Source organism: Electrona antarctica (assembly GCF_951216825.1).
Source record: "Electrona antarctica genome assembly, chromosome: 10".
Taxonomy (NCBI): Eukaryota; Metazoa; Chordata; class Actinopteri; order Myctophiformes; family Myctophidae; genus Electrona; species Electrona antarctica.
The window spans coordinates 1,108,234-1,124,203 of NC_136791.1; the positions used below are offsets into that span (position 1 = coordinate 1,108,234).

The 15,970-nt window shown below is 47.8% G+C and overlaps 1 protein-coding gene across 1 annotated transcript in view; it reads right to left on the reverse strand.

Moving 5' to 3' along the window:
• zswim8 (zinc finger, SWIM-type containing 8) overlaps window positions 1–15,970 on the reverse strand; it is a 176,451-nt gene that overhangs the window by 78,209 nt on the left and 82,272 nt on the right. Inside the window, exons 11-15 of the mRNA XM_079512880.1 lie at window positions 3,173–3,410; window positions 2,092–2,397; window positions 1,141–1,186; window positions 1,038–1,110; window positions 70–222 (exon numbers count right to left, since the gene is read on the reverse strand). Of these exons, the coding sequence (XP_079369006.1) occupies window positions 70–222; window positions 1,038–1,110; window positions 1,141–1,186; window positions 2,092–2,397; window positions 3,173–3,410 (816 nt within the window). The remainder of the gene's footprint in view (window positions 1–69; window positions 223–1,037; window positions 1,111–1,140; window positions 1,187–2,091; window positions 2,398–3,172; window positions 3,411–15,970) is intronic.

The window sequence follows — 15,970 nt, forward strand, 5'->3', positions numbered from 1 at the left end:
TGTCTTAGGGAGCAGGATGCTAGGTGTCAGTGTGTCTTAGGGAGCAGGATGCTAGGTGTTAGTGTGTACCTGTATTTCCTTGGCTCCCTCAGCAGCGTGCTGGGCGAGGGCAGCATTTCGGGCGGAGGGGGCAGGAAGTCGAAGGTGTTGCTGGCCTCGGCCCCCAGAGCCAGGCTGGAGCCGTCGTCCAGACTCAGCTCCGCCATGTCCGGCTCCAGAGAGCTGCGGGGAGTCAGTTCAACATTAGTTTATTGACTCCAGAGTCAGTTCAACATTAGTTTATTGACTCCAGAGTCAGTTCAACATTAGTTTATTGACTCCAGAGTCAGTTCAACATTAGTTTATTGACTCCAGAGTCAGTTCAACATTAGTTTATTGACTCCAGAGTCAGTTCAACATTAGTTTATTGACTCCAGAGTCAGTTCAACATTAGTTTATTGACTCCAGAGTCAGTTCAACATTAGTTTATTGGGTTTTATTTTTAGTCATCAGGGACTACGTATAAAGCAAAATAAAATCGCACCACTGAAAATGCGTGTCAGGCCAAGTGATAGTTTTCGATTTGTGAAACGGTGTAAAATCAACGTACCATCGCAAATAAAAATGTACTATAATTAGTAATAAAATGCATCCAGTTCCTACACCTACAGTGCATTCTGTGGGTAAATGCAGGTGTCATAATACTTATTCTTTGGGAAAATCCAACTCAATGGTAACTATATTAGTCTAATATTGCTGTTCAGGATGGGAACTCCTTTTGGTGTTTTAAGCATTGCGTTATACTTTAGCTATTGGAAAAATAGCAGATCTACAAGCTCATAGCACTCGTGTCGCTCTATGAGCTTGTAGATCTGTTACTTTTGAAAAATGCTTAAAAAATGCTTCTGGGAGGTCCCTGGAACAACATATCCAACATGTCCTTGACATGAAATTGCTGACATAGAAACATGTTTTTCTGATGATTTGGAAGACATTATTTTGTAGATTCAGTTCTGGGGTCTAAATAGTATAACAAGTGGAGAAAGGTTCCAACCGACCTGTCCTCACTGCTGGTCCTGCGCTTGGCGCTGGCGTGCTTCCCTCCGCTGCTCCCTCCTCCTCCTCCTCCTCCTCCAGGGACCCCCTGGGACCCCCCCAGGCCCCCTCCGGACACGCCCCCCTTCCCTCCGTTCTGGGTCATCTTCACCTTTGAAATGATTCAAATGTATTGAAAAAGGTTTCCTGGCACAGCATAGAATCCTCTTCCAGACTCCATACAAACACAATATACATATTTCATTAAAATGGTGACATTCATAAATTCATAGATACTACCCTACAACCCACCCCACAATATAAATCCCATGCTTTAAAACGTTCTTCTTTTACAATTTAACATATTCGTACCCCCCAGCTATGGGACGTACGAACATATTCGTACCCCTCCACCCCTTCACACAATATATGAAGCGGCTAGGCCAAAAACCTGCTTTTAACTTCGGCCTGGTTGCTAGGCAACGCCTCCATCCCCTCCAGCACCAGAATCTTTGCACACGGCCCCATAGACTTCTGTTCAAAGCTTAGAGTATATATTAATAGAGACGGCACCCGGAAGAAACCCTGAGGCGAAATGGACATAGTGGCCGAATTTGTCATTGCAGCTCGAGCCAGCGCTGGTCCGTTGACTATCATTGCGCATGTTCATGTTATTGGGCCCATGACACGTGAACGCTGTTTCATACGTGAACGCGTGCAAATGGCGCAATGATAGTCAACGGCACAGCGCATTCACGATTTCGCCCAACCCAGCCACCCAGCCACGAGTTCAATTCGTGTGCACTCAAACACTCTCTTTCCTTTTTCTAATAATACATTTCCAAACTCCAGTTCACCTTGCCCCCGGCAGAGGAAGACGATCTAATAATACATTTCCAAACTCCAGTTCACCTTGCCCCCGGCAGAGGAAGACGATCTAATAATACATTTCCAAACTCCAGTTCACCTTGCCCCCGGCAGAGGAAGACGATCTAATAATACATTTCCAAACTCCAGTTCACCTTGCCCCCGGCAGAGGAAGACGATCTAATAATACATTTCCAAACTCCAGTTCACCTTGCCCCCGGCAGAGGAAGACGATCCCGAACCTCCACCTCCTCCTCCTTTGAACAGGACTTTACCCCCGCCTCCTCCTCCTACTCCGTCGTCCAATGAGAGCCCTCCGCCTCCGGCCAGGCGCACCAGGACTCCGCCCCCTCCCTTCCTCTTATTGGTCAGGGTCTCCTTGGGGCGGACCGCCGCCTCCTGCTGCTGCTGGGGGGAGTGGCCACTGCTGCGACCGCCCCCTCCCACTCCCCCCGGCTCAGAGGAGGAGGAGGGGTCTCCCCCACTTCCTCCCAACATGGCCGCCTTGGCTCCTCTCTGGACAGACAGACAGACAGACAGACAGACAGACAGACAGACAGACAGACAGACAGACAGACAGACAGGCAGGCAGGCAGGCAGGCAGGCAGGCAGGCAGGCAGGCAGGCAGGCAGGCAGGCAGGCAGGCAGGCAGGCAGGCAGACAGACAGACAGACAGACAGACAGACAGACAGACAGACAGACAGACAGACAGACAGACAGACAGACAGACAGACAGACAGACAGACAGACCTTTATTGAACCCATCGGGGAAATTCAGTTATGAAACTCAGGACGAATACTGAAAATCAGACCCATCTGAACTGAGTGGTGCTGCGGACGCACATTGCTGTCTATAGCAGTGGCTAGCACCACTCAAAAATACTACGTTTCTACAACTTGGTGGGCATTCATTGTTTTGGCCAAAAACAATAGGCTTTCAACATCATGAAACTGACTTTGTTTTGGTTTGAAAATAAATGTAGCTTTTTATTCAAAAATAGTTGTGCTAGTGTTTGAGTAGCTTCAACACACAATGCAGAGCAAACCATTTGGTTCAGGACCCTTTAATTCCAAACCTTTTCCAGGACCGAGATCAAGATGGCGCCCGTACTACGGCGACATGCTTAGCCCATTTTGGACAGTTTTAAACATTATGTTATAATTTAGCTATTGAAAAATAGCAGATCTACAAGCTGAGGATACGTCCCAGGTCCATGCAATGTTTTTTTTAGTTATTGTGAATTTATACATATGACAAATAAACCTGAACCTGGAGCTCTTCTAGACGTACCTCTCTCTGCTGCTGCACGCTGCGCGCCCAGCAGAAGGACGCGGCGCTCTTCTTGTCCGTGCTGCAGTAGGTGATGCCGGCCAGAGGGTACGCCACCTCCCAGTTGAAGTAGCACGACTCCACGGCCGGCTTGAAGCCCTGGAACAGCTTGTCCAGGGACTTGCGGTGCTGGCCTCGCTTCACGATCTCGATGACCTTCAGGTGCCACTGCTTCAGCTGCCCCGCCAGCTCCAAGCGCCTGCAGGCAGGGAGGAGGGAGGCACCATTAGAAAAAAGGCTTCAAAATCCTAAATTATTTCTGAAAAACCCATGTTTCTATGTCAGTGGTGCTCAACCTTTTTCATGTCAAGGACCCCCAGAATTATCTCTATTGGGCCACGGACCCCCATCTCAAAATATGTAGTTCCAGGGACCCCCCCAGAAGCAAATATTTTAGTTGAAAATGTTCGCTCTGAAATATATATTCAAAGATTTGCACCACATTTTCACGACTTTTCAAAAATGAGCTTGTAGATCTGCTATTTTTCAATAGCTAAAGCATGACATAATGCTTGAAACACCAAAAGGGGTTCCCGCCCAGAATGAGTTAATCGGTAGCATAATCGGAATGGGCCGGGGGGGGGGGGGGGGGTCTAGTACATCTAGTCTGGAACACAAGCCAAATCAAACACGGTGTCAAATCTTAAGTAAAAATAAACTTTAACTTTTTCTACATTTAATTTGTGTACTCATCTCATTCAGTTGTGAAAACAGACACTTGGAAAAGAGTATATGCTATTTATTGATTGATTACTTTATTAACAGGCTTTGGGCCAAGCCCCTAGGAGGGCCTAGGCTTGTTTCCATTGTGGTCCTCTGTATGATATCGGAATCGGTCAGAATCGGTATCGGCAGATATGACCCTGCAAATAATCGTAGATCGGTCATAATTTCATAATCGTGCAGCCCTAAAAGGGAGAGAGGGAGACCGGCCGATTGGTTGATTGTAGGCATGTAACGATTCACTGAAACTCACGATACGATTCGTATCACGATATGAGGTTCACGGTACGATTTTTCACGATATTTTAAACAAAAAATATTTTCCAGATTATTATTATTTTTATATATAATTCATCTTCCCCGAGCACATTTGTTTTAAATACATTTATGTAAAAGAAGTAGCATTACTTTTGACAGAAACATAATTGCCTTCCTTGATGTATTAATGAGCATCAACGACCATCAGCTGGGCACAGTCACAGACACACAGCTCCCCTCTACAGTCACAGACACACACAGCTCCCCTCTACAGTCACAGACACACACAGCTCCCCTCTACAGTCACAGACACACACAGCTCCCCTCTACAGTCAAAGACACACCGCTCCCCTCTACAGTCACAGACACACACAGCTCCCCTCTACAGTCACACACAGCTCCCCTCTACAGTCAAAGACACACACAGCTCCCCTCTACAGTCACACACAGCTCCCCTCTACAGTCAAAGACACACACAGCTCCCCTCTACAGTCACAGACACACACAGCTCCCCTCTACAGTCAAAGAGACACACAGCTCCCCTCTACAGTCAAAGACACACACAGCTCCCCTCTACAGTCACAGACACACACACACAGCTCCCCTCTACAGTCACACACAGCTCCCCTCTACAGTCACAGACACACAGCTCCCCTCTACAGTCACAGACTGCACACACAGCTCCCCTCTACAGTCACAGACACACACAGCTCCCCTCTACAGTCACAGACACACACAGCTCCCCTCTACAGTCACAGACACACACAGCTCCCCTCTACAGTCAAAGACACACAGCTCCCCTCTACAGTCACAGACACACACAGCTCCCCTCTACAGTCAAAGACACACCGCTCCCCTCTACAGTCACAGACACACACAGCTCCCCTCTACAGTCAAAGACACACACAGCTCCCCTCTACAGTCACAGACACACACAGCTCCCCTCTACAGTCACAGACACACACAGCTCCCCTCTACAGTCACAGACTGCACACACAGCTCCCCTCTACAGTCAAAGACACACACAGCTCCCCTCTACAGTCACAGACACACACAGCTCCCCTCTACAGTCAAAGAGACACACAGCTCCCCTCTACAGTCAAAGACACACACAGCTCCCCTCTACAGTCACAGACACACACACAGCTCCCCTCTACAGTCACACACAGCTCCCCTCTACAGTCACAGACACACACAGCTCCCCTCTACAGTCAAAGACACACCGCTCCCCTCTACAGTCACAGACACACACAGCTCCCCTCTACAGTCACAGACACACACAGCTCCCCTCTACAGTCAAAAACACACAGCTCCCCTCTACAGTCACAGACACACACAGCTCCCCTCTACAGTCACAGACACACACAGCTCCCCTCTACAGTCACAGACACACACAGCTCCCCTCTACAGTCAAAGAGACACACAGCTCCCCTCTACAGTCAAAGACACACACAGCTCCCCTCTACAGTCACAGACACACACACAGCTCCCCTCTACAGTCACACACAGCTCCCCTCTACAGTCACAGACACACAGCTCCCCTCTACAGTCACAGACTGCACACACAGCTCCCCTCTACAGTCACAGACACACACAGCTCCCCTCTACAGTCACAGACACACACAGCTCCCCTCTACAGTCACAGACACACACAGCTCCCCTCTACAGTCAAAGACACACAGCTCCCCTCTACAGTCACAGACACACACAGCTCCCCTCTACAGTCAAAGACACACCGCTCCCCTCTACAGTCACAGACACACACAGCTCCCCTCTACAGTCAAAGACACACACAGCTCCCCTCTACAGTCACAGACACACACAGCTCCCCTCTACAGTCACAGACACACACAGCTCCCCTCTACAGTCACAGACTGCACACACAGCTCCCCTCTACAGTCAAAGACACACACAGCTCCCCTCTACAGTCACAGACACACACAGCTCCCCTCTACAGTCAAAGAGACACACAGCTCCCCTCTACAGTCAAAGACACACACAGCTCCCCTCTACAGTCACAGACACACACACAGCTCCCCTCTACAGTCACACACAGCTCCCCTCTACAGTCACAGACACACACAGCTCCCCTCTACAGTCAAAGACACACCGCTCCCCTCTACAGTCACAGACACACACAGCTCCCCTCTACAGTCACAGACACACACAGCTCCCCTCTACAGTCACAGACACACACAGCTCCCCTCTACAGTCAAAAACACACAGCTCCCCTCTACAGTCACAGACACACACAGCTCCCCTCTACAGTCACAGACACACACAGCTCCCCTCTACAGTCACAGACACACACAGCTCCCCTCTACAGTCACAGACACACACAGCTCCCCTCTACAGTCAAAGAGACACACAGCTCCCCTCTACAGTCAAAGACACACACAGCTCCCCTCTACAGTCACAGACACACACACAGCTCCCCTCTACAGTCACACACAGCTCCCCTCTACAGTCACAGACACACAGCTCCCCTCTACAGTCACAGACTGCACACACAGCTCCCCTCTACAGTCACAGACACACACAGCTCCCCTCTACAGTCACAGACACACACAGCTCCCCTCTACAGTCACAGACACACACAGCTCCCCTCTACAGTCAAAGACACACAGCTCCCCTCTACAGTCACAGACACACACAGCTCCCCTCTACAGTCAAAGACACACCGCTCCCCTCTACAGTCACAGACACACACAGCTCCCCTCTACAGTCAAAGACACACACAGCTCCCCTCTACAGTCACAGACACACACAGCTCCCCTCTACAGTCACAGACACACACAGCTCCCCTCTACAGTCACAGACTGCACACACAGCTCCCCTCTACAGTCAAAGACACACACAGCTCCCCTCTACAGTCACAGACACACACAGCTCCCCTCTACAGTCAAAGAGACACACAGCTCCCCTCTACAGTCAAAGACACACACAGCTCCCCTCTACAGTCACAGACACACACACAGCTCCCCTCTACAGTCACACACAGCTCCCCTCTACAGTCACAGACACACACAGCTCCCCTCTACAGTCAAAGACACACCGCTCCCCTCTACAGTCACAGACACACACAGCTCCCCTCTACAGTCACAGACACACACAGCTCCCCTCTACAGTCAAAAACACACAGCTCCCCTCTACAGTCACAGACACACACAGCTCCCCTCTACAGTCACAGACACACACAGCTCCCCTCTACAGTCACAGACACACACAGCTCCCCTCTACAGTCAAAGACACACAGCTCCCCTCTACAGTCACAGACACACAGCTCCCCTCTACAGTCAAAGACACACCGCTCCCCTCTACAGTCACAGACACACACAGCTCCCCTCTACAGTCACACACAGCTCCCCTCTACAGTCACAGACACACACAGCTCCCCTCTACAGTCACAGACACACAGCTCCCCTCTACAGTCACAGACACACAGCTCCCCTCTACAGTCACAGACACACACAGCTCCCCTCTACAGTCAAAGACACACAGCTCCCCTCTACAGTCACAGACACACACAGCTCCCCTCTACAGTCACAGACACACACAGCTCCCCTCTACAGTCACAGACACACAGCTCCCTCTACAGTCACAGACAAACACAGCTCCCCTCTACAGTGCTCTACTACTGAAAGTGACTCAGTCTCATTTCTCTCCAAAAGCACTTGAATATGATGGAATACTTTTTGAGTGGTGTAAACCACTCCTACAACTGGCTTTGTTAGTTTACGTGTCTGTCTGTCTGTCTGTGCTCAAAAAATGAGCACGGTTGCTATGGTCACCCAGTTCACACGGGTGTGATTTCATTACGTCAGACATTACGTCAGACCACAGCTGATCAGTCTATATAAGACCTTACACCACTCAGTTCACATGGGTGTGATTTTTTTATTAAATCGATTAGTATCGTCGGGATTAATATCGATATACATCGATATACCGTTACATGCCTAGTTGATTGGGTTCATTTCTATTGATGATTGGAAGAAAAAACAAATATCATATTTGAACCGCGGGGACCCCCCGATAAGCATTGAACCGTGGGGACCCCCCGATAAGCATTGAACCGTGGGGACCCCCCGATAAGCATTGAACCGCGGGGACCCCCCGATAAGCATTGAACCGCGGGGACCCCCTGATAAGCATTGCACCGTGGGGACCCCCTGATAAGCATTGAACCGTGGGGACCCCCTGATAAGCATTGAACCGCGGGGACCCCCCGATAAGCATTGAACCGCGGGGACCTCCCGATAAGCATTGAACCGCGGGGACCCCCTGATAAGCATTGAACCGTGGGGACCCCCCGATAAGCATTGAACCGTGGGGACCCCCCGATAAGCATTGAACCGTGGGGACCCCCCGATAAGCATTGAACCGTGGGGACCCCCCGATAAGCATTGAACCGCGGGGACCCCCCGCTAAGCATTGAACCGCGGGGACCCCCCGCTAAGCATTGAACCGCGGGGACCCCCTGATAAGCATTGAACCGCGAGGACCCCCGATAATAATAATAATAAAACTTTATTTGTATAGCACCTTTCATGACATGAAATGCAGCTCAAAGTGCTTTACACAAAAAAGAAAAGAAAGGCAGGGCATAAACAATACAGTGAGGACATGAATAACATTTCTTTTAAAAAGACAAATAAATCAATTAAAAGCAAGGGTGTAAAAGTGGGTCTTGAGCTGAGCTTTAAAAATGTCTACAGAGGCTGCCTGTCGAAGGTACAGTGGGAGTTTGTTCCACGCCGTCGGCCCGTAGAAGCAAAAAGCTGCTTCCCCGTATTTTTTAGTTGCCATTTTTTTAGGCAAAGCGAGCAGGCCAGCAGTGGAAGACCTTAGGGGGCGGTTTGGGACATATTTCGGCAGGCAGTCATGTAGGTAGGAAGGTGCGAGACCATTGAGAGCTTTATAAACAAGTAAAAGAATTTTAAAATAAATCCTAAAAACAACCGGAAAGCCAGTGCAATGAGGCCAAGACTGGAGTAATATGTTCTCTCATCTTAGTTCTAGTTAAGACTCTGGCTGCTGCATTTTGGACAAGTTGTAATCTGTCAGTTGATTTCTTAGGCAATCCAGAAAAAAGTGCATTGCAGTAATCAAGCCGAGAAAAAACAAAGGCGTGGATTAGCGTTTTTGCATCGTCCAATGACAAATAGGCTCTGATTCGTGCAATATTTCTAAGATGAAAAAAGGCAATCTTGGTAACATGATTAATGTGTGAATTAAAATTCAGTTCAGAATCAATAGTGATCCCCAAGTTCTTTACTGTACTGTTACTTTCTACAGTCAGGTTGCCAAGTCTGCTTTTTATCGATTCTTTCTGCTCAATAGAACCGATTATGAGAACTTCTGTCTTATCCTCATATAGCTTGAGAAAGTTCTCACTCATCCAGCATTTAATGCTAGACAGACAGGTCAACAGCGGGTCTAAGGCACAGAGATCATCTGGAGCTACAGAAAGATATAGTTGGGTATCATCAGCATAGAAATGAAAATTGACTCCGTGATTGGTAATGAGTTCTCCCAATGGCAGTATGTACAGGGAGAATAACAGAGGACCAAGAATCGAGCCCTGTGGAATACCAGAACCGATGTTGTGTTTGTCTGAGTCAAACTCAGCTAGATTGACAAAATAGTTAGGTAGGAGGAAAACCAGGACAGGGCCGATAAGCATTGAACCGTGGGGACCCCCTGATAAGCATTGAACTGTGGGGACCCCCCGATAAGCATTGAACCGTGGGGACCCCCCGATAAGCATTGAACCGTGGGGACCCCCTGATAAGCATTGAACCGCGGGGACCCCCCGATAAGCATTGAACCGTGGGGTCCCCCTGATAAGCATTGAACCGCGGGGACCCCCTGATATGCATTGAACCGCGGGGACCCCCCGATAAGCATTGAACCGCGGGGACCCCCTGATAAGCATTGAACCGTGGGGACCCCCCGATAAGCATTGAACCGCGGGGACCCCCGATAAGCACTTGGAATTGAAGGAGTTGAGGCGTTACACCTCTTGGTTGCACAGATACATATTGTGAAAGTATAGATCTACAAGCTCGTAGACCAACTATTTTTTCCACAATTGAGGGGCCCCTCACTTCACACCGGTGTGATTTTTCTATATACCTTTTTTCTGTATTGCTTTTATGGCTTTAAAGGTTTGACCCCATCTCATCGCCGCTTGCAGCTTTATTGTTTGTCGTCTTTTTTAACACTTAGACCGCTATCATTTATTGAAAAATTAGGATCTAATTCACGCCAGCATTTTTTTAATTTGAGCTCTTATTTTGAAAAGCCGCCATTTCCGGTCCATGAGCAGTAGGCATAACCTAGGAAACAACACGGAGCGGACAGGTCTTGTTTACCATCTGAAGCCAGACCGGAGCTCTGCAGAGCTCCAGATCGTCATATCTGTGCCGTCAAAGAAACGCTGTTTTGACCAAAATGCCATCTGGGACAAGGAATAGGAGATACAGGCGATTGAAAGAAATGGATAGAATGGATTATTATGGCGACGACGATCTAAGATGGGCGATCCAGTGCTGTGCTAACAACACAGCTAGCTAACCGGCTAACGTGAGTAGCATTATGGCTCGAGCAATCGAACGCGCCATAAAAGCGCAATTGCCGAAGGCCGTCAGCAATGGCGTTAAGCGTCAGTATCAAAATTAGGCTTCAATTGACTTTAATTGTCGGCAATGGCGCTGAAAGTATTAAGTTACAGGGGTCATGTTCCCTCCAAGAACAGCGTCCATGTTGACAGGAGAGATGGTCAGGGGAGCAGCGTTTACATCAAAATACCGGGGACTGAAGAATGGATATAGTTTCTCAGTGAAGGAGCAGCCAGTGAAAGAGTAGAGGTGAACTCTGGTCTCCACATCATAGAAGGAGACCAAACCCTCCTCATAATCCACAAACACTCCCACTTTCTGGAGCTTCTCTCTTACAGGGAGGAGGACATGAGGGTCAGCATAGGCCTTGTACTCATTTCCATTCGTCAACTCCAAAGTCCAGCAACGATTTCTGTTGGTGCATCCGCGTCTGATTAAAAGTGACCACCTGTAGGTGGACTCTCTGACCACTCCTATTTCCCAGTCATCCCTCCCTCCAACCTGAACCTCATAGTAAAACCTTCCTGAGGAGAAGCTCTGTTTTCCTAAGACACAGGCATAATAAGAGAATCTCTCTTTGTTATTTGGGAGATTCTTCCGTATGTTTCCACGACTCACTTGTTTTCCATCCTCAGACAGCATGAGGTAGGGATTTGCTGTATCAGGGTCCAGAGTCACATTCACTGCATATCTCTTGATCATTCTCAGCTCAATCCTCTGCATCTCCTGACTGAGTGTCTTCTCCAGCTGAGCCACAGCTGTCCTCACAGTCCCCACATATGAAGACTGATGGACATTGACCTTCGTCCAGTCCTTGGTGGGTGGAAGGGTGTTGATGGATGTGACGTTCTGGAGGAGGTGGTCTTCAGAGTGTGAGTGCTGCTCCAGCTCAGAGCTTCTCTTCTCCAACTGAGTGATTTCCTGTTTCAGATCTTTGACGAAGCCTTCAGCCTGTTTCTCTGTTGTGTTCTGCTTCTGTTCAATCACACCAATGAGCTCAGCCTGGCTTCTCTCAATACAGCTGATCAGAGCACTGAAGACCTGCACACTGCCTGCTATCACTGCGTCTGCAGATTTCCTGCTGAGCTCTACTGAGCGTTTGACCTCCTGAATCTTCACTCGTCTCTCCTGGATCATCGTCTGGATTTCAGCCTCTGTCTTTGCTTCATATTCTTCTTTCCACTCAAGATACCTGAACGGACGAACCATTTCAGAAACAAAACAATTGATAGATACGTTTGGTCTCTTATAGGTTTCTTAACTAGTGGTCATGGGGTGTCTTCAACCACTTCTTTCTTATACGGTCCAGGAATGTTAAAGAATATAAAGTTGTAAGGGTTTATCTTTCTATGTGTGATCTAATGGTCTGTCTCTCTCTCTTCTCTTTGACTAATGCTCCTCACACTCTGTGTAATCATCATTTAAGTCAAGCTGACTGAAATCCGACCTCATCAAACATGGCGTCAGTCTTGACCAAGTATGGAGTTCCACACGGCTCCAAAATGGCCTTCACAGTAACATTGGGTAACCATGGCAACCTGATTAAACACACATGGATGCTGCAAGACGCCTTTATAGGAAATCTATACATCCTTCTATAATGACGCAGGTGTCTGATTGGCTTTGGCTGTTCTTGAGGGGCGCTAGCCCCTCCTATGGCCAGCCTTCTGTGTTTGTGTGAACACAGATTTGTGTGCTTGTGATTGGCTGATCACCCCATAGCGATGATTTGATTGGCTGAGCAAAGTACATATTGGGGATAAAAGTGAGGACGCAAATTGTGATTGGCCGGAATGAGATGATGTATGATGATAAGGATGCCCCTCACTTCACACGGGTGTGATTTTTGAGTGGTGTAAACCACTCCTACAACTGGCTTTGTTAGTGCAGAAAAAATGAGCATGGTTGCTATGTTCACCCTGTTCACCCGGGTGTGATTTCATTACGTCAGACATGATTTAATTACGTCAGACAGGCTATATAAGACCTTACACCACTCAGTTCACACGGGTGTGATTTTTTATAGTATATAGTCATAGCGACATTTACTGCCAATGGCTTTCCCTGCCGAAGACGCCTTTTCCGTCTTTTTTGGGGGTGACGTTGGTTAGTTTTAGTAAAAACAGAGAGAAGTGCTGGGGTGAGCGGTCAGTGGCCAATCACTGTGGGTCAGTGACGTGATGTCATGTTGTAGTTTTCATGTTGTACTTATATAATAATCGTGCACACCTAATATAAAGTATAAATATGTAGATATGAGGTTTCTTGGGCGACAGCGACCATCCCCCGGCTGACCTTTCATTGTAAAAGTGCTTGTAAATGTGTCACTTCTCGGCAGAGTGTGAGTGTGTAATTAGTGAGAGAGTTAATGAGCTAGCCTCCAGTTTGTTCATTTTCTAGACAAGGATGCTCGTCAGCACACCTCAGGAGACTGGGGACGTAAACAAGACATTGATTATTCCACTCCACTCCCAACATATAAACAATTACACGCACACATGCGCGCACGCACGCACGCAGGCACGTACGCACACACGCAGGCAGGCACGCACACGTGCACCTATATCAACACAGCAGTGCATCTCAATGTCTGGCTGTTTTGTTTGGATGTATGGAAATGCATGCATAATAGCTATGCACCTCCGCACGCATAAATACATATTTTTACATGCAGTTACTTCAAACGCGTAGGAGGAGGAGGAGGAGGAGGAGGAGGAGGAGGGAGGCCCGAAGCCTTTCTATAATAAAAAAACAAATAGGTCTGTATTTCTCTGCTTAAGCCCATCGCAGTGAACCAGATGAGTTGCTCCAGTCAACTCCAATAGAGACTGAAATCACAAAACAAAAGACAATCCCCTGGCTGTAAGGAAAGAAAATACGCCTCCGTTATCTCTACTGAAACAAAATGTTCAACAGAGTGGAAAATAAAAGTCCCAGGCAGGCGCTCGGGGGACTACACATAATACCACACAAAGGAACAGGCAGGCGCTCGGGGGGCTTCACATAATACCACATAAAGGAACAGGGGAGCCAAGACATTATTGTAATTTATTAGTATACTGTAGCAGCAATAAGTGCCCCTGAAAATATACACTGTATACATTACAGACAGACACTAGAGAAAGTTAATTCATTTAGACCTGAGGCCGATGCTACAAAATGTCATGACAGTTTTCTGTAAAACCTTGTGTTTCTATGTCGGTGGTGCTCAACCTTTTTGCACGTCATAAGGACCCCCAGTATTATCTGAATTTGGCTGCGGACCCCCCCCATCTGAAAATACGTTGTTCCAGGGAGGGACAACGTATCCCAGAAGCAAAGATTTGAGTTAAAAACCTTTGCACTGAAAGAATATATATAAAGATTTGTGCCACGTTTTCACGATTTAAAAAAAAATAGCTAAAGTTTAAAATAAACGGCTAAAACACGAAAAGGGGTTCCCGTACTGAATGTGTTAAGTAGGAAGAGCTATTCCTAGTCCTGACCATGTTTTGTGCTTCCTTCCACACAGACTACCTCTGCTTAGTTCCTTCCACACAGACTACCTCTGCTTAGTTCCTTCCACACAGACTACCTATGCATAGTTCCCTCCACACACACAGACTACCTCTGCTTAGTTCCTTCCACACAGACTACCTCTGCTTAGTTCCTTCCACACAGACTACCTCTGCTTAGTTCCTTCCACACAGACTACCTCTGCTTAGTTCCTTCCACACAGACAACCTCTGCTTAGTTCCTTCCACACAGACTACCTCTGCTTAGTTCCTTCCACACAGACTACATCTGCTTAGTTCCTTCCACACAGACTACATCTGCATAGTTCCTTCCACACAGACTACCTCTGCTTAGTTCCTTCCACACAGACTACATCTGCTTAGTTCCTTCCACACAGACATCTGCTTAGTTCCTTCCACACAGACTACCTCTGCTTAGTTCCTTCCACACAGACTACATCTGCTTAGTTCCTTCCACACAGACTACATCTGCATAGTTCCTTCCACACAGACTACCTCTGCATAGTTCCTTCCACACACACAGACTACCTCTGCTTAGTTCCTTCCACACAGACTACATCTGCATAGTTCCTACCACACAGACTACCTCTGCTTAGTTCCTTCCACACAGACTACCTCTGCTTAGTTCCTTCCACACAGACTACATCTGCATAGTTCCTTCCACACAGACTACCTCTGCTTAGTTCCTTCCACACAGACTACCTCTGCTTAGTTCCTACCACACAGACTACCTCTGCATAGTTCCTTCCACACAGACTACCTCTGCTTAGTTCCTTCCACACACACAGACTACCTCTGCTTAGTTCCTTCCACACAGACTACCTCTGCATAGTTCCTTCCACACAGACTACATCTGCATAGTTCCTTCCACACACACAGACTACCTCTGCTTAGTTCCTTCCACACAGACTACCTCTGCTTAGTTCCTTCCACACAAACTATATCTGCTTTCACACCAAGCACAATAACTATAAGATGTCCGATGTCCGTCCGTCCACACCACAACTACAGACTATGATTAGTCGTAAAGAGATATCGTTAGGATCAATTTGGGTTGAAGAACAGACACACTTTCGTGTCAGGAGGCCGCATGAATGTCGTCTCTTACAGGGTTTTGCCAGAGCCTTAGATATAGACAGAGTTACGCAAACTGCGTTCACTTCATGGGGCTTCAGTCCAATGGCGGCTCTCCTACATAGACTACGCATTGAGAATGGGGACAACCAACTCAAAGTCCTGGACCGGAAGTAGGCAGAAATGCATTGGACTCAGGGCAACAGCCCGGCTTTAATGATCTTAAATCCCTTTATTTTAGATTGTTTTGTAGTAATAGTACAACATAAACATTACAGAGACTTGAGTTGTTACTGTACAATACTTCAAAACAGTTGAACTTTGAAACTCGTTGAAAACAATGTATTTCCCCTGTAGGACCCATGGTGGTTAAATCTGTACCTTGGGGGCTCATGGAGGGTTAAATCTGTACCTTTGGGGGCTCATGGAGGGTTAAATCTGTACCTTTGGGGGCTCATGGAGGGTTAAATCTGTACCTTGGGGGCTCATGGAGGGTTAAATCTGTACCTTGGGGGCTCATGGAGGGTTAAATCTGTACCTTTGGGGGCTCATGGAGGGTTAAATCT